Consider the following 27,741-nt stretch of genomic DNA (forward strand, 5'->3'; position numbering starts at 1 on the left):
AACTAAAAGATAAAAATCTCTTCATTACGGTTTTTGTAAATCGGACAAGATAGTTATCGTAAACGCGGTTTGTACGAGGCCGGAGTCTGCCAGAAGAAGACGATCCAAGCCGTAGTAATAGCCAATTCTTGTGCACGATGAAGGGTTCTCCAAGCAAGGTGCGAGAATGATTTGTATTCCGTCCTACAGCAATTGTGCCTCCCATTTCTTTTTTGTTGTAATACGTTGTATTTGTGTTGTCCTAAATTCATGCATTTTGTAGCGTGTTCAGAATCGCGATGTGCTTAGCCTGAGCGTTATCAGCGCTCTCTACGTTCTCGTGCGCTCACATCTTCGTGGGTCGTTTTTGTGTCTGTGTGCATATTAATAGGCAAAACTTGTGACTTGTGCAGTACACATCACATACGTGAAGAACAAGCGGACTCGGGCGCACGCTTACTCGGGCGCACTGTATTAGAAGCCGGTCGCAGGTTTTGCGAACGCGCGTTGCCACCAGCTGCATTCAATGTCCTGGCAGCTGCATTTCATGTCGCATACGTTGACTCCGAAAAAGCTGAAACGTTCGTTTTGCTTTTTGTTCTTTTTTCTAATGTTATAACTTTATTTCCACCGTTGAAAGCAGTCCCTTTTAACTGCTTAGATTTGATGTCAATGTGCAACGATTAAAAATTTTGTATGCGTTAATCTGCACCATTTAATCCAATAACTGACTTAACTGTGCAATGCAGAGGTTGTTAAGAGTAGCGTGTCTTCAATTCCTTGTGGAGAAGGGAATGCCGAGAGAAAGAAAATAAGAGTTCAGGAGAAACAGGCGACATTTCATTGGTGTATTATTCCATTTTGCTTTGCTGATGTTACATCCGGACGGCCAGGCCTGCCAGCTACTGACAGTAGGCTTCTGTGCACATAGCACATTTCTAATAACATAAGCTGCCTGATAGCAGGTGATGTATAGATATCTATATTGTTGTCTGCCCTGGGGTACTTTATTCATGTAGGTGTTTGTGTAGAGTTGGGGCCTGGACTCGTCACTGGTCCAGTGGTAACGTTGAACAACCTTTATTTGACGTTTACACCGGTATTTATAACATTACGTCACGTGACACTTAATAGTCAACAAGTACAGATGCACAAGAGAAGGCACAAGACAGTCCACAGAACTAGAAAATAAATTGACAGTGCAACAGTTTTCACACTCATTCCAAGGCTGCTTAAGTACTTGAATGCATCTCAGGCAGCCAGTATAATCATATGCTCTGTCCAGACTCGTGGCACTTGACTTTCAAGACAAAATAATGCAGTCGTCACTACCTTTGCTGGTAGAAAATTGGGTGCCACACACCCAGTGACAGTCAAGAAGCTGGGTCGAGTTGAAGCCCGAGCAACAGAATTTAATACAAGTTCTGACTGAGTTTCTTTATGATCTTTATGTATTGGTATTCGTAAGTACATATTGATCATTGTTAAAGTATGTTAATGCTTGCGTTTGGAGGAACATTTCAGCCTTTTAAGAGCATCATTAACTTTATCAAGTCTTTGTTGCTACTCTTCCACTCTCATTAAGCACATGAATCAGCACTCTGCAAATTTTAGAAGCTTTTCAGATTGTAAAGCGCTCTGGTTATTGTAATGCTGGACCTCTGTCACATTAACAAAAGTTTGATTTTTTGCTTTTTGTTTGTTTTTCTGCTATTTTTTGTAAAAATTTCTGACTTTTCAATAAACCTTCAATTGAAAAACAGTGCCTGTGTCATATCCACCGTTTCTTGCCATTGTCATTTCCGATTTGGACTGGAAAAGTCTGCAAACTTGTACACCTGTGGCTGAAACCCTTCGGTGAAATCTTGACTGTGGCAAGCTGCTGTAACAGTTTTTGGAACAATGCCATCTTCATTTTGGCATTCTTTATTGTCATCAGGGGCACATTTGGCACTTAGCAGTGTGTATAGTAAAGGGCTCATGAAGCCTGGAAGCCCTTCTCCAGGAAGCATTTCTGCTTGTTAGTCAAGGTTGTCACTGCGTAGTGTTTAAATAACTGATGGCTGATGGATTATTTCATAGCTCCACTCATTTTGTTTTTATATTTGCTGGACAGTATTGATCTTTCAATGACTATTTGACATAATATGTAGAAGTAAGGAGCTTTTAAATGGCTAACATCGCTTCTTACAAAAATGCATAATTTTTAATGAAAGTTCCATCGAATGTGCTTTTATAACATTTGTTTGGGCTTATATATATGGCTTGCATGTATGGGCAAAAAATGAGTTTATTGTAACCATTATGTGCTGGTAAAAAATTCCGGGGACACTTAAGCTCTGCCTTAGGGGTATTACGCGATAGCTTTGTAGGCGTAGTGGGCATCACAATTACATGATGTAGTAAGAACACGAGTAAAATGCTGATCTACAACATGAAATTGTATTACTCAGAAAAGTGCATGGTGAATGCAAATAATGTGTGGAAAACACAGACCACGGCTGACTGCGATGCTACCAGGAGAGAATACAGATTTCTTCAGAGAATACAGATTTGTTCAGTCAAGGTCACTGTGCACACTTGTTGCTAACATGGACAGTGCTGAGCAGCGGCTGTGTCTTGTGCAGCGATGCGTCTTAGTTTTGACGGCCACCACTGGTGCCACTGTGTGCTCTGTCTTGTCTTTCACTTTTTTGGCGCCAGCGATGGCGCTGCTACAGCTTTGGTGCAGCGGCGAACCGCATGCCGGTGCCACTACACCAATCAACTGCACCAAGCTGTCACGCTAGCCGACCAATCCAGGATGCTTTGCTCACGGCCATTCACACCGATGTCGGATTTTCTGCATAATGGGGCCCTTAAAGCTGTTGCTTTAAAACCACTGGGTTAACTTCGGGTTGCTTGCAGTGCTGTAGTACTTTGCACACTTGGTTTTGATATGCGTTGCTTTATATCCATACTTGGGCAAGGAAACGAAATTATAAAAGCTTAATTGCTGTTAGATGAAAGAATGAGGCATTGGTAATTTCTTGCAGTAAGTGTCGAATACACAGTAAACATAATGCAGAAGCCAAGTTGCTTTTCCTGCTTTTGAAATATTTAAAATATTTTGTCACTTTGAATGTTACCTGTCTGGTACATGCATGTACATCACTGCAAATTTAATCGCCGCCAAGGTCAAGTAAGACATTCATTTGGGCCAGCTGGTAAACGTTTGTCTTACCAGTGTTGCCTCTTGTTCTTATGTTGTTCTTGTAGAACAGTGTTGTCTGTCTTTTTCAGGATTTTATTTTTTTGCTCTGTTCTACAAGGTCCAGATCATGTCCACAAGAGTGCACATACCTTGCTCAATGATTTTTAATTACCAGCCACAGCAACCCTATGGTCTCCTAGTAAATCTCCCAACTGGTACACCTAAGTCATTACTGTTATTACTGCAATTATTACTGCATTTCCCTCCCCTTGGCATCCGATTCATGAGAGGTGCCACCAGGTATCTGTTCTGCACATTGAAAGGCCTGCCCGTTACATAACAAGTTAGGGGCAGACTTATGGGGTAGGCAGAAGCAGCCAAGTGAGAAATTTTACTTAGGAAAAAACCACATTTTTTAGGTGAAAAAAAGTCTAAAAAATATGTGGTTCAAATGGATCTGTCCCCTCCCCCCACCTGCCCCATCCAAGAGTGACCCATAAATACACCCCCTAAACACTGTGGTTGTGGTGTGGCATCTGCCTGTGGCTGAATGTTTGATGCTTTCTTGTATCCAGGCCGAGGAGCTCAAAGAGAAGGGAAACCAGTGTGTTAAGGAGGAAAAGTATGCTGAAGCCATCCTGCACTACACACATGCCATCGCAAATGATCGTGAGAACAGCCTCCTGTATAGCAATCGTTCAATGGCCTTCCTGAAAATGGACCAGTTTTATTTGGCCTATGAAGATGCCAAAGAAACCATCAGGCTGAGCCCAGAATGGCCCAAGGTAACTTGGATTTTACCTTATCTGTGCACATATGCTGGTGAATTTTTTCTTTAGCTGAGAATTTCCCCAATGAAATAAAGAATAACTAGAAGCAGTAGTCACTTGCAGCCTGTACTCCTCATTTTTCAGCTTACAACTTATGGATAATAACCTGGTTTATCATGTATCCTTTATTCCCGAACACGTTGACCCAGGGTTACTACCGCAAGGCAGAAGTGGAGTTCAAAGCGGAGCACTATGAAGAAGCAATGGAATCTTTTCGTGTAAGCATGCAGAACTGATGCAGGCACTTCAGCCCTTTCTACGGGTAACACGGGCATATTTACGTTCGTTTCCTGATGTGCTATGCTCATTTTGAGTAATCTGCTACGTGTTTGTACATCAACCGTAATGTTTTATGTCATCGCATAAGACCTTCCTGCACTGTCAGTAAAGTTGAAGCTGCCTGTTTGCTTTAAATTTATAAAGCTTCATTTTTGCGTGCACTGTAAAATCATTACAGCAAGCAATAATACTGTGGTGGGAATGCTGTTCCAGGAATGCCAAACTGTGTTGCCGCACAAAACCCGCTACATGCTGCTACTTATTGGAGTTATTTTTTTTAGATTGTGTCAGCGTTGCACCTGTGTATGATTCCAGCAACTATGACAAGCTGTGGCTGGTGCTAGAGCAGCAGGAGCTACGTACCACCTAGCACCAAGGACATGGCTCACACCTTTATTACTCAGCATTTGACAGAAAGGCTGATGGGAGTAGCTGACATTATTTTCAGGCGGCGTTTTTTCTTAATGCACTAGCACTATAAACTCCTAACGTCAGATTTCGTCAAGGTTTGTCTGTCCGAAACCTCTGCGGGTGGCAACCTCCCCACCGTGTGGTGGCCAACCTGCCAGCAGGCTTTATAGCCAGCTATGCAAAACACTTCATGGCCGCCAGTGCATTTCAAACCCCACAGCAGCGCGAACAATCAGCTTCGCTGGTCACTGCATTAGAACACTATGTCATTTCCACAGCTGCACATCCCGCACGTTTAACTGCGATTGATTAAAATATTGAAATACTGCAATCAATGAAAGTAACAAAATTGAAATGCCAGGAATTGTCAAGCAAACACCCGAAGGATTGTGGAACCAATTTCTGTCTCAAAGATGCACATTGCACTCGAAATTCTAAAAAGAGAGTTAATGTCATTACTGGTGACAAAATTTTTCTGTGCAAAAAAGGCGGGTGACGTGCTATCTCGCGCTGTTTTTCGAAATATTATTTATTGCAAAAATTATTTGTTATGTATTAATTATTATTTACTGGAAGCTGCTGTGGTGGCTCAGTGGTTATGGTGCTCGGCTGCTGACCTGAAAGACGTGGGTTTGATCCCAGCCGTGGCGGTAACATTTAGGTGGAGGCGAAATGCTAGAGGCCCGCGTACTGTCCGATGTCAGTGCATGTTAAAGAGCCCCAGGGGGTCGAAGTTATGCGGAGGCCTCCACTACGGCATCTCTCATAACCTTAGTCGCTTTGTGAGGTTAAGCTTCATAAAAACAAACAGTTATGTTCGCTATGTGGTTTAAAAAAACAATGTTATGCAACAAGATGAATCCTAAATTCACCTGAAACATTGAAATCACTACAAGGTGGAGTACACACTGAGAGAAAGCTGTGAGTTCGCTGTATACACAATTGTGTACAAAGTGCCTTAAAGGGATAAACTTTTCATTAGCATTAGCACAGTGGTGAGGCAGTGTACATTTGCACTGGCAGCGTGACTAATAGTGTAACAGGGATGAATGGTGGGCCTGTTAGTAATCGTGCAGTGGTGGGAATGCTGCGCCAATTGCGCCAACCTATGCAACCTATGAAGCAATGTTTCAAAGTCAGAAATTCCTTTTGACAATTCACATGTGCTTTCTAAAATAACCTTTCAAGAAATGTAGTAACATTTATAATGACTATGCATGTTTTTTTCATGTTCCATTTTTGGAACATTGTCACCTTCTATATACAGAATGCTAATGTTGTCTGAAACAGCTTTTATGGTCTGTGCAATGCAAAATAATTCTTCAAATGCTATGTGACGCCAGCCTTACAGCTGCCTGCATTGTCTTCGCAAATTATAGGTAACAACTTGAGTAATGTTGAATGTTTTCCATCACCGTGGGAGCTGTATTGAATACAGTGCTTCAGAAGCGATGACAGACAGGAAAGCATTTCTTGAGCACTGGCTTTCACAGCATAGCTTCCCGCAATGATGTGTAGCTCTGTTCTGTGATCATGTGACCACCCTCTACACATGCCTTGCTTTGCCTTCGTTGTCTTCGGGTGGGGTGCGTGTTACAGGATGGGGTGACCACAACCTGCAAGCGTCCTGCCTCTTGCTTAGAGCCATCTTTTTCACCATTGCATGGGAGGTATGGTCGTTAGACGCCGCAAGCATTTCTAAACACCTATAAGATGCCGCACGTAGTCTGGAGGGCAGAGCCCAAAGGCATGTGGCTGGTAAAACATATGTCGCGTGCACCTGGGACGCTGCCCACAAATGCGCTGCCTGAAAACATCCGCAAATATGTTTCCACATACCGTATTTACTCACGTAATTTGCGCACTTTTTTCCTTAAAACTAAGGCTTCAAAAAGGTGATGCACATATTATGCAGAGGTTTCGTGAACATGTCCTAAAAACAACTAATGCCCAATATATATAATGAGTTGCCTGTATGTCGGCCCCCCAACTCGCACCCCTTGTTGGTTAGAAAAAAGTTGACTCACTGTGTAGGCTGGTAATGCTGCTTGTAGTATGCATTTAGTCTGTATGCTAATTTGCTTTTTCTTCCTTTCAGAAATCACTGCAGTTTGGTGCTGACGAACCCAAGGTGTTGGAGCAGCTGAGGAAAGCAAAACGGGAGTTGGAACGTCAGATCAGAGGTGATATGGCCTACTAATGGGACCAGGCACTCCATAAAATTTAACTGCGAGTTCTATTACAGGAAATAACCATAAGCAAATTGTATGTTTTCTTGGATATGGTAGTGTATTCTAGTGATGTTTAAATGTCCCAGCATGAAGCAAATGCTTTTGTCAGCAGCTTTGGTTAATGCAAATTGGTATGTTGCTGGCTGCTCATGAGCAAAGATCTGAGGCCGGCTGCAGTGCTGAGCATTCAGGGCTTCCAATTGATTTCTTGGGTTCATAATGCAAATCTGTACGCAAAAGATTTTTTTTGTAGTGCATGAATTTTGGAGGATATGGATTTGTATTCCTTACTTCTTGTTTTATTTAATTTAAATTCTTATCCTGTGCTCACTTTGCAGTGGACAACCAAATCCCCTGGGTTGGAGCTGCTACAGGCTTTGTTCTAGGTGTGCTGCTTGTCGTGTTTGATGTTGGAATCAGAGAGGAGCCTCTCCTGGTGGTAAGAAACCTGCACCCATCTTTTTTGTAATGAAGTTTTCTGTGTTTAACTGTGCTTGGTTATGTTTTTCATTGTGCAGAATTAGTTTGTTGCTGGTATGTATGCAAAAGAAAAATTAACTTACCAAAGAAAGTAAGCACTGCACTTCAGGCACTAAGTCAGGTTAGGTAGGCTGCTAGTGCTTACGAACATGTCAGTGTAATAAAGCCAACATACAAGACAGTCAGGAACACATGGAAGTTAGTCAGTTTTGTTTTTATTGACGGTAAGTGAACGAATCTGCCTTTTCTGCCGAAGTGGGGGAACTCAAATTATCAATGTGAGAGTTTATTGCACATCATTATTGCTAATAGATGCACTTCTCATGGCTTCTTTTGTTGTTTTCAGATTTTGCATTTTTTAAGGCAACCCTTGTTTTGTCATGCTCAGTTTTGGTATTACCTACTGTCTCTGTCAATGAACCTGTGCCCATATCCCAACTTGCATCCCCTTGAATATGTCCCTTTTGGTGGCACCTGATTGGCTGAAATTCCAGAACTGGATGCAGCGGTTTGGATATGCTGCATTCGGTTCTGGCATTTTGGCCGGTCAGGTGTAGCTGCTTAGAGACATTTTTTGAATGGGCTGAAGTTAGGATACTGACTCTGCTTCCTGCGAAATAACCACCTTCAGTGCAAAAAAGTTCATGGTGGGCTGTCATAACTGCATTGTATTTGTGCTATGCTCTCCATTATCAAAGGTCTGTTCTTGTTGAAAGGTAATTTGTTTATAGACACTGACTTATATTGGTTCTTCTCCCTATAAGCATCCAGTGCTGCAAAGTTCTGCTTTTACAGTGCATATATTGGTTGTACTATTGCGCTTAGTATGAGCTACATCGTGCTAGCGCCCGGGCAGGCGCTAGCGTGGTGTAGCTCATACTTAGCGTGATTGTACTTGTCCAGTATGCTCAAGGTCACTCTTGCAAGAAGCCTCCTCGTACTAGGCTCCATTAATGTAAAACCATCTCGTTCTTCATTTTTATATGTATAATCTACTCTGCTCTTACAACACTTGAGAAAGATAAAGGTACTGCATGTGCAAATAACTGCACGCAGTCCTTGGCTGCTTTTAAAGGAAAGTAATCGTCTTGGGGCTGCAAAACGATCTCTGGTTAGAACTTGGGGCTTGAATGCTTTCTCTCTTTGCCCTCTACTCCTGTATATGCAGCCCCTCCTCATCTTACCTTTATCCAGTCAGCCTGTATTAGTCTCTGCAGCATACCTTGTACTTTAATTTGCTGTCCTATAATTGACTCGTGTTGAGAGCAACTGGTCATGATCAAAGATTTAAATTTACCCTGTGTTGATGCACAGCCGTCATAGAAAACGATAATCTGAAAAAAAAAAAAGAAGAGAGCAGAAAACTTACTGAAGGAGAAATTAATGGGAAACAACATGCACTCATGTGCATATGCACACACACACATGCACGCACACACATGCACCTTAGAATTATGCCTAAACATGAAAATTTGGTGTGGGTAAACAGGAAAATGTAGTGTCTTCCTCACAGAAATACTTTGATTATTTCTTGGATATATTCAGGATTCTTAGACTCCAACTTGTGCAGGCTGCATTCTTTCATGCTTTCCTTTCGTTGACTGCGAAATCTCATTCACCCTGGAGTTTCAATGATTGCTTCATCACTGCCAAATATCTTTATATTTGATATAGTAGGATACAACTTAAAAAAACATCAGTTGTTAACACTGGGCCATGCTCTGCAGCGTACTGTATTACTCCGCTAGCCAGTCACAAAAGTAAACGAAGTCATCATTTTAATGTTTGACTTTATTAAACAAGCCAGGTTATAAAATTCTAAAGCTTATAACAGTTTTCCCGTGATTAGCTTATTGTTTAGGTGACAAGCGAAGTTTTAACAACAGCCTACGTTTTTCTCGTGGAGGAATTCTGTGCATCGGTTCTAAGTGTGGGCGGAGCTTCACTGCAGACTTACGTTGTATCCGACTATAGGTGAAATGCATTGTTGTTGTCTAGTTGAGGTCATTGCATCGTCACCAAACACTGTGCAGCATGCATAGCATGCAAGACTGTTGTCGGTTATTGGCTCTGGCTGAAACTTGTAATGACCTGTGAGATTGATGTTCTATATTTTTGCGTATACGTATGTAGCCAATTTAAGTAAGTGTGACCACAGTGTCTTTTCTCGGCTACTGTTTACTGTACCGACAACAAGGGAGGGGATGTTGGTTCCAGAATCCCCTTTGGATGACGCTTGTTGTGATGGCAGCATCAGCAGTCTGCTACTTCTTTGCCCGTTTTCACAGGTAAGTAACTTATCTGATTTTGCCTGCGCCAAGCCCTGCCAGGCACACTATCCTGGAACATTTCTCAAGACTAACTGCCACTTGCCCCAAAGGGCTTGTCAGCCTTCTCTCCTTTTGTGATAGTTTTCGAGTGCAAAGCACCACACGCTTTGCCAGGTGAGCACTGGCAACTAGGTTAGTGCTAAATTTCTACACAAAGAAGCACACTTATACCATTGTGGTGAGTATGAAGTCAAGCCAAGAAATGACAGTTCGTATGAAAGGCAACTGTTAACCTCTCTTGCTATTTTTTCAATAAGGCAGAAATGCGTTCTAAAGTTTGCTTGCCAGCTTTTCGCTCAATTTTGCATCTGCACTGCAGAGTTGTGTAGCAGTGCCTATGAACGATACCTCACCACTTTGATGTCGGTTCTGGTGTCCTGCAAGAAATCCTTCTGTAGTCAGGTAGCAATTTCTTTTGCAATTCGCACTGTTGTTGAAATCAACAATATAACTGATGCATGATAGCAGAACTGTGTTCCAGTCCTTTTGATGCATGGCGCGCTGCGCAAGCCTCTTATTGTGCTTTTCATGATCATGTACTTAGGCATTACTGCTTCAGTTCATTCGCTTTCATAGGTCAGTCATGAAAGTTTCATCTTGTCTGCAGTTGGCAATGCAGAGTATTTGAGGGCCTAGTCCAGTATGCCAGAATCACCTTTTACTGCAATTTCTGCAGTGTGCCAACAGTTCTTCTTTACTGCCATCTCAACCTGGATCTCAAACCTCCAGCTGCTTATGGACTTTGTTGCCAAAAAGCCTTTGTTAGTTTACTGCAAAAGTTTTATGTAGCTGTGTCTCACCGTTGCCTTCCCTTTCCCTTTACATGTGTTGTTGCGTCAAGGACAGCACCATGTTGCTATCAGACCAGATCATCCAATTAGCCTTTAGTTAGTTTGGGTTTCTCAGGCTACCACACTGTATGTTATGGTTTTAGTGCATGAGCCAATAAAAGTGGGCAGCTATAAGGCTGTTTGGCTCACATGTAGCTGCTTTGCACTGCTGCAGCAGTGTTTCAGTAACATGTCAACAGAACAAACACCCTCTCTTCTCAAACAAAGGCAGTGAAGTTGCCTGGTGCAGATGCCCAAGCAAAGTGCTAGTGCACCTTGAACAAGTGTTGCTGTTGTGGCCTGCAGGCCTGCTTGTACTGCCATCCCCACGAGGGACACTCAACAGGGATAGTTGTGTAGACGTGTCTATGTCTTCATCTGGTCTCTGCCAGGGAGGCTCAAGTTTCTCAGTGCTCATCAGAAGCTTGCAGTGTCTTTGCGCCGGCACTTCACAAAAACCTCCTTAACCTAGCAGTTTACCTCTTGTTGAAAAGGCAGTATTATGGGGTAGAGAGGTTTATGTTGAAATGACAGAACAGGTGGGACAAAAATTGGCAGTGGTTTAGCTCGGCTATGACAGGATATGCATATTGAGAGGTACGTCTCCCAGTCTGAGCTTGTTGTGGTCATTGTATGTTTAGCAATGGGAGACATTGGGCTCCATCTCGGTGGCTATGCGCCGTCTATTACGCTCGGCAGCCTGGCATCTCCGTTTGGCAAGCCGTTCCTCTCTCTGTTCGGGCTTCTCCGCTGCTCTCTTCGCCTTCTTACGCTCATCCTCTCTTTGTTGAGTAGCCAATTGCCAGGCGACAACCTCAGGATCAGAAGACTTAATCTTCTCTTGTCTGTACTGCCGTTTAGCAGCGGCTGGACTCTCCTTCTCTGCATTCATGTCAAACGTTGTGATACAGCCGCCCATTACATCTCCTCCTTTTATACGTAATGCTGTGCATGCGACGCGCGGTTTGGGTGATAGAGCGGCGCGCGGTGATGCGGTGACGAAGCGCGCGCCACACCTGCTGCTCATCTCCAGTTGCCATGGTAACGGCGCATGCGCACAACTGGCCTCTCCCAGTCACCGCGAAATGCTCGACTGGTAGCCCAGTGTAGCTCTCGCTACAAAAGCACCTAGCTCTTCCATTCCTGGCATAGCACTTTTTATTTTACCACTTTTTTTGTCCAGTTTGCCTTCAGTAGAGTTAGTTGTGATTGCAGACTTTGCACACAGCAGCAGTGTGAGACACGCAGATTACACCTAGAAAGATGGAGCAGATTCATGTGTGTCCAGAATTTAATTATCTGTTATTTTATTTAGTGTACTGTTGTATGTTGGTTCCGTGGCATGACGAGTGTCAACTTATTAAAGCACTCCAGCAGCTGTGGAACATTAAATGCTGATGTGCAAGCAGTCACTTGGTTGCCAACTTGCTTCTTGTGAAGCCCAGCTAGATGCCAGCATTTGTATGAGTTGCTTTCCTTGATTGTGATGTGTTTTTGTATTGTTTGAGAGATTTTTCTGTTTCCTGGTATGTGTAGTTTTAAACCACAATGAAACATACTATAGTGAGGCTGAATGCTAGTGACACATTGCGATACTGAATATCTGTGCTTTGTGCGCCTATTATTTCCTTTGTCATCGGTGGACAGGAAGGGATATTCATTCATGTCAAGCCAGATAACTCAAGCAGGCACTTCATTCAAGTGAACCACTGGCATGGCAAGGTTTTGTGTGTCTGCTTCCATTGTTTTTTTACTACCCACACCGTCGCATATTTATTTGTTTTTTTTCTTCTTTAAACCAGGAACACACTGCAGAGCCAACGAAAAACCCTATTGGAGCCACCATTGGACATCTTTGGAAGTATGTGATCACAACAGACTGTCAGTCTGCTATTTTAGCTATGACTCTGTTTAGTACTTGCTGTTTAGATGTGAGCCAGCCAGCTTAAATAACTGTGGGCAATTTGGTTGTGTAAACACGATGTTTTCACTGTATGTGCAAGGGACCAGCAGTTCATAAAAAAACCTGTGAGCTTGCACTGTCACAGAAATTAAATTTCTACATCCGAGGACTAATCTTTCATTGGCACTGATCTAAATTCTCTAAAAAGTTATTTCATTGGTTCTAACATTGTGACAGCATAGTTTGTTGTTAACGTCTCTAAAAAAATTGGCGGTGGTTTAGCTCTGGTTAAACCTGGAGTGGTGCGATAGCTACAGCTGGCCGAGTGGAACTTGGTCACGTGACCAACCACGTGACGAACCACGTGATCAGCCACGGCGCCGCGCCGCCAGCAGCTGCTCCGCACCACGCTGAAGCCTCGAAATGCAACCGTAATGTAGCTATCGCTACAAAAAAAGGGCAAAAGGCAGAATTTGTAATGCTGACGGCCTGAAGGGCTTTTTGATGCAGTCATGCAGTGCCTGTAGTCAAAGCGCGACCCCACGTATTATAGGCATTCAAACCTGCTACACCTCAACAAGCTCTGTTGTTACCGCAGGCTTCAGCACACTTGTTCACTATACCACCATGACAGCAGTTGTGTTCTGTTCCTACTTCATGCCCCTTTATGCACTTGTAGCACGCTATTGTGCAGAGTGGGTCATCACAACTGTCATGAACATGCCCCCGGTTGGTGGTTATGGCTGGTCCAGTTTGTCTCAGAGGGAGTTACAACTGTACATACAGGACAAGGACAGGCGAGCAAAGAAATGAAAATGACACCACGAGCAGAGTTTCTTTTGTTTCTCTGCTCTCCTGTTTCTGTCCTGTTTGCCCAGTTGTAACTTCCCTTGACGTGCAACCAACTAGCCTGCCAGAAAATTTTACTAAAGCAGTTTATCATCTGGTGCACATGCTGGCACCATGCTTAGCTTTGACTTATCCTGTATTCACTCTACACCATGTACCTACATTGCAGCTTTTGCAAAGATTTAGAATCGGTGGGTTATTCTGGAAGCTCTAAACAGGAATAAATCATGTGCATCAAGCACATGAAGAGAAAAGAAAAGTGCTGTATAGTGTGTGCAATGCTACCCTTTGTTCCAAGGTTTAAAAGTAAAATTACAGAGACACTGATTCTCACCTAAAAACAGCACAACAAAGACAATGCAAAAGATGGAGACACAGGACAAGCACTGCATCTTTTTTGCATTGTTTTGCCTCAGGATGATGCTTTCTCAGAGATGCAACTACACAATGCCATTTTCTAGTATTCTCGTATAGTGTTATCAAGAGCTTTCTCTTTCAGTGAATTAAGCCATTGTTGTGAGGTACCTTTTGGACTAGTGCAAGACTCTGATTGCAGATTCTTTGCTACCATTTGACTGTTAGATGTTAGTGTTGCTATTTGTCATGACAGCCACAGAGCAGCTAAATAGTTCTGCCACAGAGTATGCACAGCTAAGCTTTGCCTGGAATGGAGTGCAATTGAAATTGCTTGGCCAAGCTTAGCTATAACATGAGTTTCTTGTTCAGCTGCACTTATCACCACGGAAAGTTAAGCAGCTTATCATTTTAATTCATTGACAGTTTCTCAGGAGCTCAGCTAAGGAAGCAAGTCAGTTTTCAGTACCATTGATTCCATATCATATGTGTGGATAGGGCTGAATGGATGTAGGTAAAGCTGTGGATAATACGTCTTTCAAGAAAATTGAAGAATATTTCATCCTGCAGCACAAAAAATCCTTCTTGCAGTGCAAGATTTATCTACTGTGTTGGTGCTTAAAGGCCAATTCAATGAAATTTTACTTTGTTAGAATGCCTCTTCATATCGTGAGTATGTCATAAGACTAACTATGACAGTGTTCTGCACTTGTTAGAGAACTAGTGCTGTTGTTATAAGCATTTAAAAAGTTCTTTAGCACTCAAGAGTGCACCTGGCAGTGTGCCATGCAATTAGACAACTTACGGGATATGACTTAGATATGGGTCACCAAGAGCCTTTCTCTAGTCGGACCCTCTGGGAATGAACAGATTACAGATGACGAGGATTGAAAAGTTGGCGGCTGAAATGTGGCTTAGCAGTGCTACTGTGGTAGTGCTAATTACCTTGTTGAAATGCTGCGGCGAGAGTGCGGCTCACAAAAGCACAAGCCGTACACAAACGCTCACACTGCATTCATTTCGGAAGTATGGCAAACAGCGACCGTCCTGCGGCTAATGGCGATCTTTTATTCCACTTGGCATTCTGGGGGGGGTCTTTGCCTGTGTTGGTCAAAATGAATCAAAAGTCCGCATCGTCTGTCACAATTCCAGCCGAACAAGCAGGTTTTTGTGAAAGTAGTACTAGCTGCGGGGCATGCCATCTCAGTAATAGAAGGACGAAAGTAGGCACCCTGGAACAAAAGGTGGTCTTCACTCACATGCATTTGTTCACAGTGCTGTGAATTCTTGTGATCGGCATTTGTGTCACTAACAGTACACGCTTGGAACACATACCCACTTGTGGTGTCAACGGGAAACAGTGAGCCTCCAAAACGCCACAGCTAAGGGGCCAAACAGCACCTTCTTGAGCCACATGGTCCATTTTTATGTGATGGACATTTTCGAGTTTCGGTTTGAGAAACAACGATTTTTTTCAAGCAATTCCTGGTGCAGTCACTTCTGTTAGAAATGCCGTCTCTTGTTTTTATGCCTCTCTGTTGACATAGTACTAGAGAAATGTTTTTTTTTTATGGGCTGAAAATTTTTGTAGTTGCCCTTTAGTATCATCTTCTAAGTGCAGGTGTCACGCAGCGCTGTGTGGTGCCTGTTCTTTTTTCCTTGTCTTGTGACCTTATGCTGCTTTTTCATGACAGAAAACCAACAAGCCCAAGCATCTATGCTCGTGCAAAATCCTTATGTCCGTGGCCTGTATGGATCCAGACCATTCTTAGCACCCAGTTGTAGAGGGCAGGGGGCATCAGACAGTCATGTTGGGATGAAGTGGCTGGAGCTGACACAGGGCAGGGTTAATTGGAGGGATATGGGAGAGGCCTTTGTCCTGTAGTAGACGTAGGTTGATGCCAATGTTCATGGCAGTTTAAACTGGCAAGAACACAATAGCAACATGATGCCGAAAAAAAGTACAATGCAATGGCAACTTTTCTACACTCTCCAAGAAATGCATTTGCAATCTGTGCATTTGGCCCAGTTAAAACACCAAGAGCTTCTTTGGCACGGCCTCCGCGATGGCTCAGTGGTTATGGTGCTCGGCTGCTGACCCGAAAGACGCTGGTTGTATCCCGGCCGCAGTGGTCGAATTTCGATGGAGGTGAAATTCTAGATGCCCGTGTACTGTGCGATGTTAGTGCACATTCAAAAACCCCAGGTGGTCGAAATTTCCGGAGCCCTTCACTATGGTGTCCCCCATAGCCTGAGTCGCTTTGGGATTTTAAACCCCCATAAAAAAAAAAAGAGCTTCGACACCTTAGAGCAAGAACAGAACTTTAAATTTTTCGAGTAATGTGCAGGTTTCCATGTTCCACCCTAAGCAATTAACAGCAGCCTCGGCAGTGGCATTCTGAGACCTTTAGTGCTGCTGTCAGTTGTTTGATGGATATGAACACATATTGCTGTCGCTGCAGCTTATTGCTGCCGTGACATGATTGGCCTTGAGGGTCTCCACTGACTTCCTTACTGCACTGTGTCTCCTCCAACAGTGTGCTCGGAGAAGGAAGAGAAGAAAGTGCCCAGTGGCTCTGGTGATGCTGCCCAAGAGGAAGCCAAGTCAAAAACAAGCTGAGGTGCATCGCAGGTGATGACCAGGATGCCACCAATGTCTCCTCCAGAGGTGTAAACCTACATTCTGTCTGCTTTACTTGAAAATTCCATCAACATTTGGTGCCTCCTGGATATTCCTAGTCACTTGAGAACAAGTTTTCAAATGGGAACATGCAATTAAGATATTGGGGTCAGTGTGCGTGCGGTGATTGTTGTCCTAAGTCTACTTTTTTGTATTTTGTGTCAGTCAGAATCTACTTATTCCATTTATGTGTCATGAAATGAAGACGTTTCTATTTACCCTGTGTGTGCTTGTTCTGCTTTTTGCTGGTAATTTGCTGGCAGTTGTGTCTGTTAAATCTTTTGGGTGAATGATAAATAGTGATGAATGGTGAACTGTCATTATAGTTTCACAGTGGACATCACTTCATGTAATGCTGCCAAGAAATAACCTGCAGCCAATTTCTTTTTTGTATTTGTACAAGTGAGGGGTGAGAAGGAAATTTCTTAAGTGCTATCCGGGGTACGTTTGCTGAACATGAACAAGGATGGAGTGCTGCCCTTCATAGGGACCTCAGACATAAACATTATTACTGTGAACTCATGCACAGTCCTTGCTTGTTGCAGCACCTGTCACAGCACTTTTTGCTTTTGTTCCTTCATGCAGCTAAAAGAAAAATAAATGATCAATGATGTGCCATTTGGCGTCCAAAAGCAGCGCGCAGCTAGACTCGGACATCTGACGATTGCGTGGCCTATAGCTGCAGTTGCCATGGGGACGGCAATACTCAGAAACCGAAACCACATGGCCGACTATTCTTTGTCCTTGCGACAGGTGCCCTCCTATCGTCTTCACGCCAGCCGTTATATACATGCAAGAGGTGCACAGGTTACAATGCACCGTGTGGGTGGTCAGCCATCTTGATCTCATCACGTGTCGTATGCGCGAAAGCCCACTTGCAGAATTTCGCCCGGATGTCCAAGCTTATCAGCATCTGAATGTGACTGATCCACACGATAAACAATAGAGAACAAAGCGAAGAGGATGTTTTTTTACTATTTTCGTGCCATTTTAAACTCTAATTTCGGATAATTTGCTCAGATGTTTGGTTTTTCCACTGTCGGATTTCAAAGTTGACGCAATATAATCAGGTGCTGCCTTATTATATTTAGAAATTTTCAAATGTTCACTAACTCTGGAATATCAGTTTCTCAAATCGAATGTGAACCAAATAACAAACATATTCAATTCATATTCGAAATTTCTAATATTCACAAGCTCCTAATTTTCACTCATCCAAAGATGCCTGCAGAGATAAAAATTATTGTTTAGTGTTGTGAAAATCTGCCACCACAGTTGGCGTGCATTTCAAATGACGCTGCTGGTATTCCTCATGTTTTGGCCCACGATTACATGGTGACTACATCATGTATGCTTGAATGGCCATTTGTCTCATTGCCGCATGTCCTTCACTACATGAACTTGTGCAGTAGTGACAGTTCAATGAACTCTTCCTTCCCAAGTATCTTAGTCCCTAATACATAGAGGAACCAGCAAAGTGCGCAGCAGGACCTTGAGTGGGTACAAATGGCAGTGCTTATCAAAGCGAGCACCATGCTGGTGCTGACACTTTAATCACCGGTACTAGCAATAGCTGCGGTTTTGCTTCCATCTTATATAAGTAAAAAAAATATCAGCAGTAACTTATCACCACCTTCAAAATCCTCGAAGGAACACACCTCCCAGTCATACTCTTGCCAACCTGCCAGTGACAGTGCAGCCATCAAGCGCTGAGCTCATGAAAGTGGCTGCCTTGCTGTTGTCTGTTTATGCTGGCTGATATCCTGAGCAATGTGGCCATGTCAAACTATAAGAACGTGCAGAAACTAGATAGTTTTACTATTGCAGGCTTTGTGTGTTTGTGTCCTTAGCGGAACAGTGGGTCCTGAGTGCACGTGCGTAGAGCACTAACCAGGAAATAGTGTTACGTACACATGCCATTTTTAAAAATTAGCGTTACGGCTTTTGCACATGTAGCATGAAAACATGGCAGCATCCTGTAAAGCGATAGCCACCTGCAGCCAAGTAAGCAGTCATTGCGATTCTGGTCAGCACACTTGCAGGTAACCGCTGGTGTTTTTGCCTTTCGCTGTGACTGACCTTGCATCGATGACAAAGTGCAAATTGCAATTCAACCTAGTTTTGAGATACATTCTTGGTTATGGTACTCCTTGACGCCACTGTGTTTGCTTTTATGACACAGAATTTTAATTGGAAAGCAATTGCTTTGGCATTTTGCTGGTAAAAACAAGCGTTACTGTATTAATTACCTGTTAAAGATAACAGCTAGTTTTTGTGTGCTAATTCTTTGTTTGTTGTGGGGTTTGACTCTACCATTTCAACTAAAAAGGTCTTTCTTTTCTCAAAAGCCAATTTTCATTTTTTTTTTCATGGTTTACTTCTTTGTGACCCTGCAGCTGTCTTCTTCCTCTTGGAGGAGTTATGACTGATCTTCCATTACCGGCTACGACATAATGTAATTTAGTACCACTTCTCCGCCATAATTTTGCCCCTACACAAGCCTTTACAAATAGAGATAGCACAGGTTGTACATGGGCAATGCATATGCCTGTTCTAGCTGTTGTGCGCAGCAGCAGTATGCTCTTGTAGCACTATGCAAACACAGCCAGGACAGTGTGAAGCACAGCTTTATTTACAGTAAAACACTGGGAACGCTTAAACTTATAAAAGCTACGACTACCACATCACCCTTTGTTATGGCATCAATAGTAAAATATGCACAGCTCTATTCACAGGGAAGATTGACAAAGCATGTCTTGCATTCATCGGGAGAACAGTGGGCTGGGCATGGGCATGCAGGTGCGAACCTTGAGATACCTCAGAGCAACTTCCAGGCTGTCTCTTGCTACTACTTGCAACTCTGCTTTTCCAACAGCGACTGTAGACGACTGCGCCAAAGCACCTGATGGTTGCAGTGCCTGCGCTCAGTGTCGACCTGATGTCAAACAGGTGCTTCGGTTCTGTTCAAGGCTGATGCAGCTCTTCTGACTTAGCCTTTTCTCACACAACACGCAGCCGGAAAAAAAATACCGCCAGTGACCCAATTTGTGTTGGCGAAATATTTAAATAGTTTTGAAGTAAATGTTAAAACTGTAGTTATCTAGTGTTTAAAGCTATTTATAACACACTCAGAAACTTGGCACAGCATTGAACTGCTTTGATTTTCCTTGAGTCGAAAATTTAGACAGTACACCTCATATTACTCGCATTCCAAAGCACTTTGCTTCTTGCGTCCCTAGATTATGTAAAGAAAACATGTTGCAACTGAAACGTATGCGATCCACCATGATGATTTTTATATGCTTTTTTTTTTGCTGAAACTAACTGGGAGCACTGTTTCATCTTTAAATTGTGTTAGAGGGCATTGCGCCAAAGCATCTGTCTGTACTCCTTTTATTCTTACTGCTAGACTTAGGAAGGGCCCTGCAGCATTACGCCTTTTTTTTGTAGAGCTGCAGTGTGTGTTCATGTACAACTCGGCAATTATCACCATGCCAGGACACCTTTAAAACATAATGAATAGTTTTGTTCTACTGTAAAATTCCATAACAGAACATTATCATTTGAAAGGACGCCATGATGACTGTGCACATCAGCCCATTAACAATGCACATGCTTTTTCAAAAACAGTCGTTTCTTGAGACAACTAAGCGAGAGTAAGCTGTGCTATGAAATGTAAGGGGTATGCTGCGCATTAGGTACATTGATGAGTTTTGATGCTGAAACAGACTGGACTTGGAACACTGGTAGCATTGTTTGCCTAGCCAGTTTTCATCTGGTTCCATGTAAACTGGCAAGCTGCTTTCTTCTCAGACATCACAAAACACTTAACAGAAGAAAATAATAGCCTACATTGAAAAGGAGGAGGAGAGGGGGAGCCCATGTTTCAAAAACACAAAGGATGGGACTGACTATTGACAACCTTACATTGGCACGTTGTGTAATTGGACAACAAGAATGAGAGTAGTTTGCAACATAGATGATGAAGCCTTGCAAGGATGATGAAGCCTTGCAAGTTCTTGTTATTTCCAAGACAAATGGGAAACATTCAACACCCTGAGTGTGGAATGGTGCATTGGTACATTGGGAACATATTGATTAGTTAAGGTAATGCTGCATCACTGCTTGGTCCACAGCTACTCAATTGATCCTGCAAAGTAAACTGTTACATTTCATCAGTGCTCTCAGGTTCCATATGGAACTCAAGTGAAAATATCAAATGAATGTGCAACAATATCTCATATTCACTTCTGCATGTTGCAGTGCGTAGCACATCGAAGCACTGAGCAGGCGTACAACACACTGAACACTGTGTGCATTATGTACATTCTTAAGCAACAGTTTGCAACAAAGCCTGGGAGTGACAACCTTGAAACTTTTGCTGATATGCAGACTGATGCCTAGCAACAAGCACATAGCAGTAGCAGTGGACCAAACAGCAACTTTGCTTTGGCTCTGATGACTTCATCTCTCCAATAGAGACACTCAAGAGTGTAGAACACTGAACATTATATACACACTGTTCTTTGGATTGCTCCGCATTTAAGGCAAGTGAAAACAGCTTAAAACAGCCGTTACGCTGATGACCCCCAGCCTCCTCGCACATGTCCGGAGGGCATGGAGGTGTGGTGGTCACGTCGTACACCTGACTAGACAAAAAGGACTGAGAAATGTTTCCAAACATCCGCTGGTGAATTACACTTGTTGGCAACACCACTCCAGCAAAATGTGCTTTCATAAACGTTTACTTTTACAGGACAGTACTCTTTCGCTTTAACTTGCAAAGAGCCACATAAAAGTCCGCTGGTAGTAGAAATTTATTGTGCACTGCAAGGACTGTGGTCTCGAGTGAACTGTCGGACAGACGTTGAGAAAAAATTAGGAGGTAGGTTTGGTCACTGCCCAGTCTCAAAATCTGCACCATGAGGTCAATCAGCATGATCACAAAAGTAGTCTTAATATTGTGCTACCCTGCTGCTCAAGTCTGGAGTGGTGTACCAGCAAGCTCAAACATACCAACAGATGTGTACATCCTTTGGCTACTAGCTGCTTTGCAGACTATGATTCTACCACCTTAGAGGAGAACTCCCAAGGAGCTCGGGGTAATTAACAACCAGCAAAATACATGAACTGTATACAACGGAGCTTATACATTGGCATAAGTTTTCTTTGCCAGCTGCTATGTTGCAGTGATACATTTTGGCTCCCGCAAGTATTTATAGCTGTCCACTGTAGCTGGGGCCCATTAGAAATGTTCGTTGCCGGAAAAGCCCACAATCCTCAAGAAGTCTAGTTGACCACACTGCATCGTTTCAGGTACTTCATGCTAGATATCTGCAGAAACAACAAAAAGCAACAGATCTCGTGCATGTGAATTGGAATGTTGTTCTCTAGTTACTGGAACCGCAGCCAGCTGCCATGTGAAAGTTGAGATCGCTTACAAGTACATAGGCTGAACCAAGTCACAGCTCAAGCCTGTTTGTTCACAACATGCGCACGAAATAGTTCTTTGATCGCTTGGGTGTGCTGTTACTTAGTCCTCCGCGACTTGCAGAGTCTGTCCACACACTTATTGCGAGGCTGGCATGAACACCACCACAGAGTATTGGATGTTGAAGTGAGGTCCTTGAAACTGAGAGGGTAACCAGGCAAGTAGTGAGAAGACAAAGTCAGTTAGGAACACAACGGCTGTCGGCCAATGGCAAGACCAGAATGGTGCAGGCGATCAGGTTCGGAGGAACTGTGCTTTCTGTGTAGAGTCACCTGCAAAAAACACAGGAAGCTTTTTTTAACTGCATGAATTCTTGCCACCGTAAACAAGTGTGCTTGATGTTCATGTGTGCACACGTATTATGCCATCATATCCTCCCCTCTTTACAATCTCAATTTGTCATTTATGGCCAAGAAATTTGGATTTAAGAAAAAAAAAACTAAATTGTGATTACACCCCTGGCAATGTAAGTGATCACTTCTAGCTAGTCCAGATTATGCTGAACGTGCAGTATTCAAAGCATGACGTTCCGCCTCCGCTACATCCTTTGCCCTCTTGCAACATGACTAATGTGCCACATTGCCGCTGGCTGCTTTATCATAAATGCTGCAGCTGGTACTGTGCAGGCATTCAGGATGCTGTGCTATGCAGTCATTTCTTTCCTCTCACTAACGTCATCGTAATCGGATAAGATGAAGTTAGTGCGAGCCATGGGCTATGATCATGGGTGGTCACGCAACCACCTAGTAGTTGTAGTCGCTGTGAGTGTCTGGCGAACGCTGGATGGTCACGACGACAGCTACTACTATATGCAGGCCAAAAATCTCCGCTTTAACAGCTAGCACTGTAAAATTTCCCTGCCATTCGATTCAAACTCGTGATGCAAAGACTGAGGAGGATAGTGTGATCACCGTATGAATGGGAATAGCAGTGTAAACATACTCACATTTTCCTGCAACTGTCGTCCAATAGTGACAAAAGAGGGTCGTGCTTCAGGAGCCTTGAACCAGCACTCATGGATCAGTGTCTGCAGGGAAATGAGTACTCTTATTGAAACAGCCCACACTATGTTAAAAATAAGCCTTTCTTTTTTGAATCTAGTTTTCTCATGCAAAAATCTGTTTGGCCAATATACTGCATTGTGGGGACTGCTGAAGAACACAAGAACATGACAGAAGATGAATGAACAATTTAATGACTGGATCCTGCGCCACCACTTACTTTGTCATCTTATGCTTTGACAATATATTACTTTTAAAGTGTCCCTAAGCCTGTTCAGGCACCTTGAATGCGCAAGCGTGGTGTGTGGAGCACATGTTCATAGTCACTGTGGCCAGACATTGATGCTCTCAGTACTGCACGAAGATGACTTTGAAGAAAAGGCTCTGGCCCTCTCTGGTAGCAAGAGTGATTTCATCAATGGCCATCAAGGCATATATATATATGTACGACCTCAGTGAACACATGTACATTGTATACTAAAAAAGTTAGCTACAGCAGACTGAGTTACAAAATATGAAATAAAAACAAACAAATGAAACCAATTGATAATTTACTTGAACCATGAGGATTTCAACTAGTTCTCACTGTTGATTTCTCTGAAGGGTAATATATGCTCCAACTGCATCTGTTTCCTTGTGAAATCCAAAACAACCGTGTGTATTCCAGTGTTCAGGCTGTGGCTCACAAAGTGATTTCAGCTGAAAGAGCAGTATGTTCACCTTAAAGCTCCCAGTGCACTGGAGATGATTCAGTGGCTGCTGTTGACCGGATGCAATCTGCCATATCACTGCATGTGGGTGCTGAAAACCAAATGGGAAGGCCTCGGCGATCAGTTCATACAGGATCGTCCTGGAAGAAAAGGCAAAAATGCACCTATAATTCCGCATTTGGAAGCCAGTTGCATGTTAGTCATACATGCAAATATAATGCAGAATGCACTGTAGTAAACATGTGCTAAGCTTGGAGGGGTATTTTGTTACAATGAAAAATTGGCTGCTTCAGTACAAAACAGCAGTGCGTAATATACCATTTACCTGCATGTTTGTGTCAGCATATTTTTCCAGAGAGGAAGCTTTCATGAGAAAATGCCTGACAACATTTGATTTTGAAAAGTGTTCACAGTGACAGTTCTAATGGAACTAGTGACATGTGCTCAGATCGCACAGAGAGTGTGCTGTCCAACTTTGCCAGGGGCAGGATTCACACCCCTGCCTGGCAATTGTTGAACACCCCTACCTAGAATTTACCGTGCAGGGTAGAGCTCCAGTGGGTGCCGGCTCACTCTGGGAACCCTGGAAACGAGGCTGCCGATAAATTGGCCCGAGGTTTGATTTGCCGAGGTCAGGACAGTCTCGATCCAGGGTTCTCGAGGGAACGGGCGCACACCTTTGCGGAGCTCACACAAATACCCCGTTGGGACCGTTGGACTTACCCCCCTTCCCACCCCTCTCTTACGCACTCCCAACAGACCCTCTTCAGACGCCTCCAGACCCGCTTTCTGTCATCCCCTCAGCTGTTATCCCACTACTGTGGCACATCCCCTGCATGCTCCCTAAGCAGTGACCCTCGTGCCACACTCTCCCACATCCTTTTCAGCTGCCCTGCTGATCCTCTCCCGCAGGGACAGCATGCCATCTCGAGCTGGGGGGACGGGGAGGTCCTGCTCACGTCTGCAGACCCGACTCGGGCTGCCGACGTCATGTCCCAATAAGACCTGCATGATGCAGCGTGGGACCGCGCAGTGGCCCAGGGACCCAGCAGGGTCTAAAACTCGCGAAATAAAGTTTTTCTGTCTGTCTGTCTCTGCACCTAGCAAATGCAGTTGTAAACACTTCATTGTACATATGAAGATCGAGTAGTAACACAACCTATGGCACTCGGCTGCCGACTCGAAAGACGCAAGTTCGATCCTGGCCGTGGCGGTCAAAAGGCGAAATTATATAGGCTCGTGTACTGTGTGATGTCAGTGCACGTTAAAAAGCCCCAGGTGGTCAAAATTTCCGCAGCCCTTCACTACGGCATCCCTCATAGCCTGAGTCACTGGGAAGTTAAACCCCCTAAATAAAATGAAATCAGTAACATGATGATCTTAATTACATGCAGCATTATAGATGATGTCGTCAACAAAATGTGGCTCCAACAAGAACAATCAAAGGTCATATTCCTTGCTTTTACGGAAGAACGTGAAGATGAACCATATACAGTCAAAACTCTGTTGATATGCTTCCGGTTCATGCGATTTCCCAGTTCACACTCTCAGTCACGCTATTCATTCTTCCGGTTTATTCGTTCTCGAATACTATGTTTGAAATTTCGGCAAATTCTGGTCATACAGTACGTCTAGCTACCAGCCGTACATGTGGAAACATACAAGTGGGCCGAACTTGGGGTTACGCATGAGCTAAATTGTAGCGGCAGTCACCCTTTGTGGTGGCTTCTCTGCAGTGCTGAGATGTAAAGCAGCGAAGCACACACGCACGCACGCAATGAAAGGCGAAGGCATCCGAGAACTACAGCGATGTGCTCACATACGACCTGGCCAGGCCTGGGGAACGCAGCATGAAAGGCAAGAATGCTGCGGCAGTCACCCACCGGCTTCCGTGCAGTGCATAAATGAAAGGGGTTGAAGCGTGCAAAAACGTCGGGAAAGATTCCGGCTAGTTTTCACCATTGCCATCAACGGACCTGATGTGTTGTGAAGTCCTAATAGGCATTTTTATGAAGTGAAATTGTAAACTAAGGCCTTTGTACTTCCTTTATCAGTAAATTTTTTTCCAAAATTAGGCACTTTGGATCATAAGTTTTCCCGGATAATGCTTTTTCCCCCTGATAATGCCAGCAAGAAGATTTCTTCAGGTGTGCAATTCTGTACTTTCAGTGATATAGCTTCACTTCTCGGCTTGTCTCACAGCTTTTTCAATGTCTATTCTGACTTGGAACTTGACCTAAAGTAACACTCAGAAAAGAAAACTGTTAAATGATTGGCATGCTTTTATGTCCTGGCGTTAAAAAAAAAAGAGATAATGGTCAGTTTGGGCTAAGGAATTCGAGCTGTTCTCAGAATTACGCGTTCATAAACACAGCATTAATCAACTGCGCCACAAACCAGATGACAGCGTGAGTGCTTTTAATTTACTCTTATGTGTTCTTATAAATTTCTCCTATTTGCCGTTAGGTGGCATTTGTTACCTAGAAGGGTCCTGTACCAATGGAATAAAGCTGCTCGGATTTGCCGTTGTCATTCTGCTGCTCAGCTTTACCGAAAACTGCCAGCATAAGCTTCAGCCATAGGGCTTACCCAAAGGCATACAGGTCAGATTCCTGCGAAGGTTCACAGTCCGAGAAGACATTTGGCGGCTCCACTCGCAGCTGGCGCATCAGTTCAGGGGCCAGGTATGTGAGGTGGCCCCGTGCGAGGCAGCCACGGTCCGAAAGGTCGCGTGCCCTCTCAGCCAGACCCTGATCCATGAGGCACAGCTTGACACGGCTCTCCAGTATGACGTTCTTGGAGGTGAGAGTCTTGTGCACAATGCCCTTGGCATGCAAGTAGCCCATGCCCTGCACAGAGAAATGCCATGCATAGAGGAAGTGCTCAGCATTACAGTTTCTGTCTTTGTAGCTTACTGCGTTGGTCCAAGCTGTAACACTCAGCTCCCCAAGTGACTAGGGTATTTATGACCAAGTGGGTGCAGCTGATGAGGTAAGGGAGTGCTGGCTCTTGGGTACAAATACATCCAAGCTGGCCTTGCCTACAATGTGTCGTTTCAAATAACTGCAGCTAAAATTACCAACTACATCACAGCATCTAAAGTGGTCAATTTAACATCCCTCTCTCCTAAGTTTGTCACTTATTGCAGGTACATATTACATTTTCAGGTGTTGCACATCACAGCCATTTTAGGAAGGAAAGGAAAAATCCACAGCACACAAACACTTGGATTAATTTATAAGAAAGCTCCATTCCTGCTGCCTTTATGCTGGTGGTGGATGCATTTGAATACTTGGAATTACTTCGCTCACCTGCACAATCTGCCTTGCAATATTGACCTTGGTGTGGAACGAAAGGTGGTGCTTCTTGATGTGGATGTGCTCAAACAGTGATGGACCTTTCTTCATGCTGAAAAAAAAATGTGCAAAAAACGTATGTTACCACTGCTGCTCAGCAATGAACATACAAGAGCTGAAAGCTGAGTGCTAACCTGGTGATGATGGCATACTGTGGCGGTTCTGCACATGCACCCATGAAAAGGGCAATGTTTTCATGACGGATCATGCTGAGCTTCCCAACCTCTTCCCAGAATTTGGATACATCTTGTTCCTTGGTGTGTCGAAATGTATAGATGAGGACTTCACCATGCCAACGTCCCCTGCAAATGAATTTGCACAATCCATGAAGAACACCACATTTGACAACCACAGCTGGCAACCCTGGCTGAATCGTACTCTTTGTAGCATCACAGCGTTTTCCCCACGAAGAAATTATGGTATCCAGCACTACTGATCCATGATGCTAATGTAAGTGTTTTATTCAGTGGTTTGTAACAGAAAAAAAAAAATTACTATCTCTGGCCAAAGGATTTGGTTTGGTCAGCAGCAAACATTTTTTTCTGGTCCTACAATAATGCCAGAACCAATTACCTGTAGATATCTGCATCCCGTCCCTGTCGCAGCCGTTCCTTAAACTCCACATCCTTGTATGGAACGCACCATTCACCTAGTGTGTCCTTGATGTTGGTGCTTTGATTTCTGAATGAACAGAGCAGGGCAGCCATGAGTAAGCATTCTTTCCGTCCATGCTGCTCCTGAAATGGTGGACTTGAAGCAGCACTCACTTTGATTTGTCATCCTGATCGCCCTCTTCAACACCACACTCCGGTTCTTCGGGAAAATTGTCTGCCC

At 43.7% G+C, this 27,741-nt stretch overlaps 2 protein-coding genes across 4 annotated transcripts in view; one reads left to right on the plus strand and one right to left on the minus strand.

Moving 5' to 3' along the window:
* Positions 1-62: 62 nt before the first annotated feature.
* Positions 63-16,663, plus strand: LOC144126113 (uncharacterized). Its single transcript, XM_077660057.1, has 8 exons — positions 63-158; positions 3,748-3,957; positions 4,152-4,220; positions 6,791-6,875; positions 7,262-7,362; positions 9,621-9,691; positions 12,366-12,424; positions 16,207-16,663. The coding sequence occupies exons 1-8, from the start codon at positions 138-140 to the stop codon at positions 16,287-16,289; spliced, it is 699 nt and encodes a 232-aa protein (XP_077516183.1). The 5' UTR covers positions 63-137; the 3' UTR covers positions 16,290-16,663.
* Positions 16,664-18,958: 2,295 nt separating this feature from the next.
* Positions 18,959-27,741, minus strand: part of LOC144126111 (uncharacterized) — an 85,299-nt gene continuing 76,516 nt past the window's right edge. For all 3 annotated transcript variants that reach the window (XM_077660054.1, XM_077660052.1, XM_077660053.1), the window contains exons 5-12: positions 27,675-27,735; positions 27,481-27,588; positions 27,042-27,209; positions 26,863-26,959; positions 26,141-26,400; positions 23,562-23,691; positions 22,787-22,867; positions 18,959-22,112 (exon numbers count right to left, since the gene is read on the minus strand). In XM_077660054.1, coding sequence (XP_077516180.1) covers positions 22,023-22,112; positions 22,787-22,867; positions 23,562-23,691; positions 26,141-26,400; positions 26,863-26,959; positions 27,042-27,209; positions 27,481-27,588; positions 27,675-27,735 — 995 coding nt within the window. In that variant the 3' untranslated portion in view covers positions 18,959-22,022. The remainder of the gene's footprint in view (positions 22,113-22,786; positions 22,868-23,561; positions 23,692-26,140; positions 26,401-26,862; positions 26,960-27,041; positions 27,210-27,480; positions 27,589-27,674; positions 27,736-27,741) is intronic.

This window comes from Amblyomma americanum, chromosome 3 (assembly GCF_052857255.1).
Source record: "Amblyomma americanum isolate KBUSLIRL-KWMA chromosome 3, ASM5285725v1, whole genome shotgun sequence".
NCBI classification, from domain to species: domain Eukaryota; kingdom Metazoa; phylum Arthropoda; class Arachnida; order Ixodida; family Ixodidae; genus Amblyomma; species Amblyomma americanum.

Coding starts and splice junctions, on each gene's coding strand:
- LOC144126113 (XM_077660057.1), top strand. CDS start 138: ATGAAGGGTTCTCCAAGCAAG. Junction 7,363..9,620: donor GAGAGGAGCCTCTCCTGGTG/GTAAGAAACCTG, acceptor TGTTGGTTCCAG/AATCCCCTTTGGATGACGCT. Junction 9,692..12,365: donor TTCTTTGCCCGTTTTCACAG/GTAAGTAACTTA, acceptor TCTTTAAACCAG/GAACACACTGCAGAGCCAAC.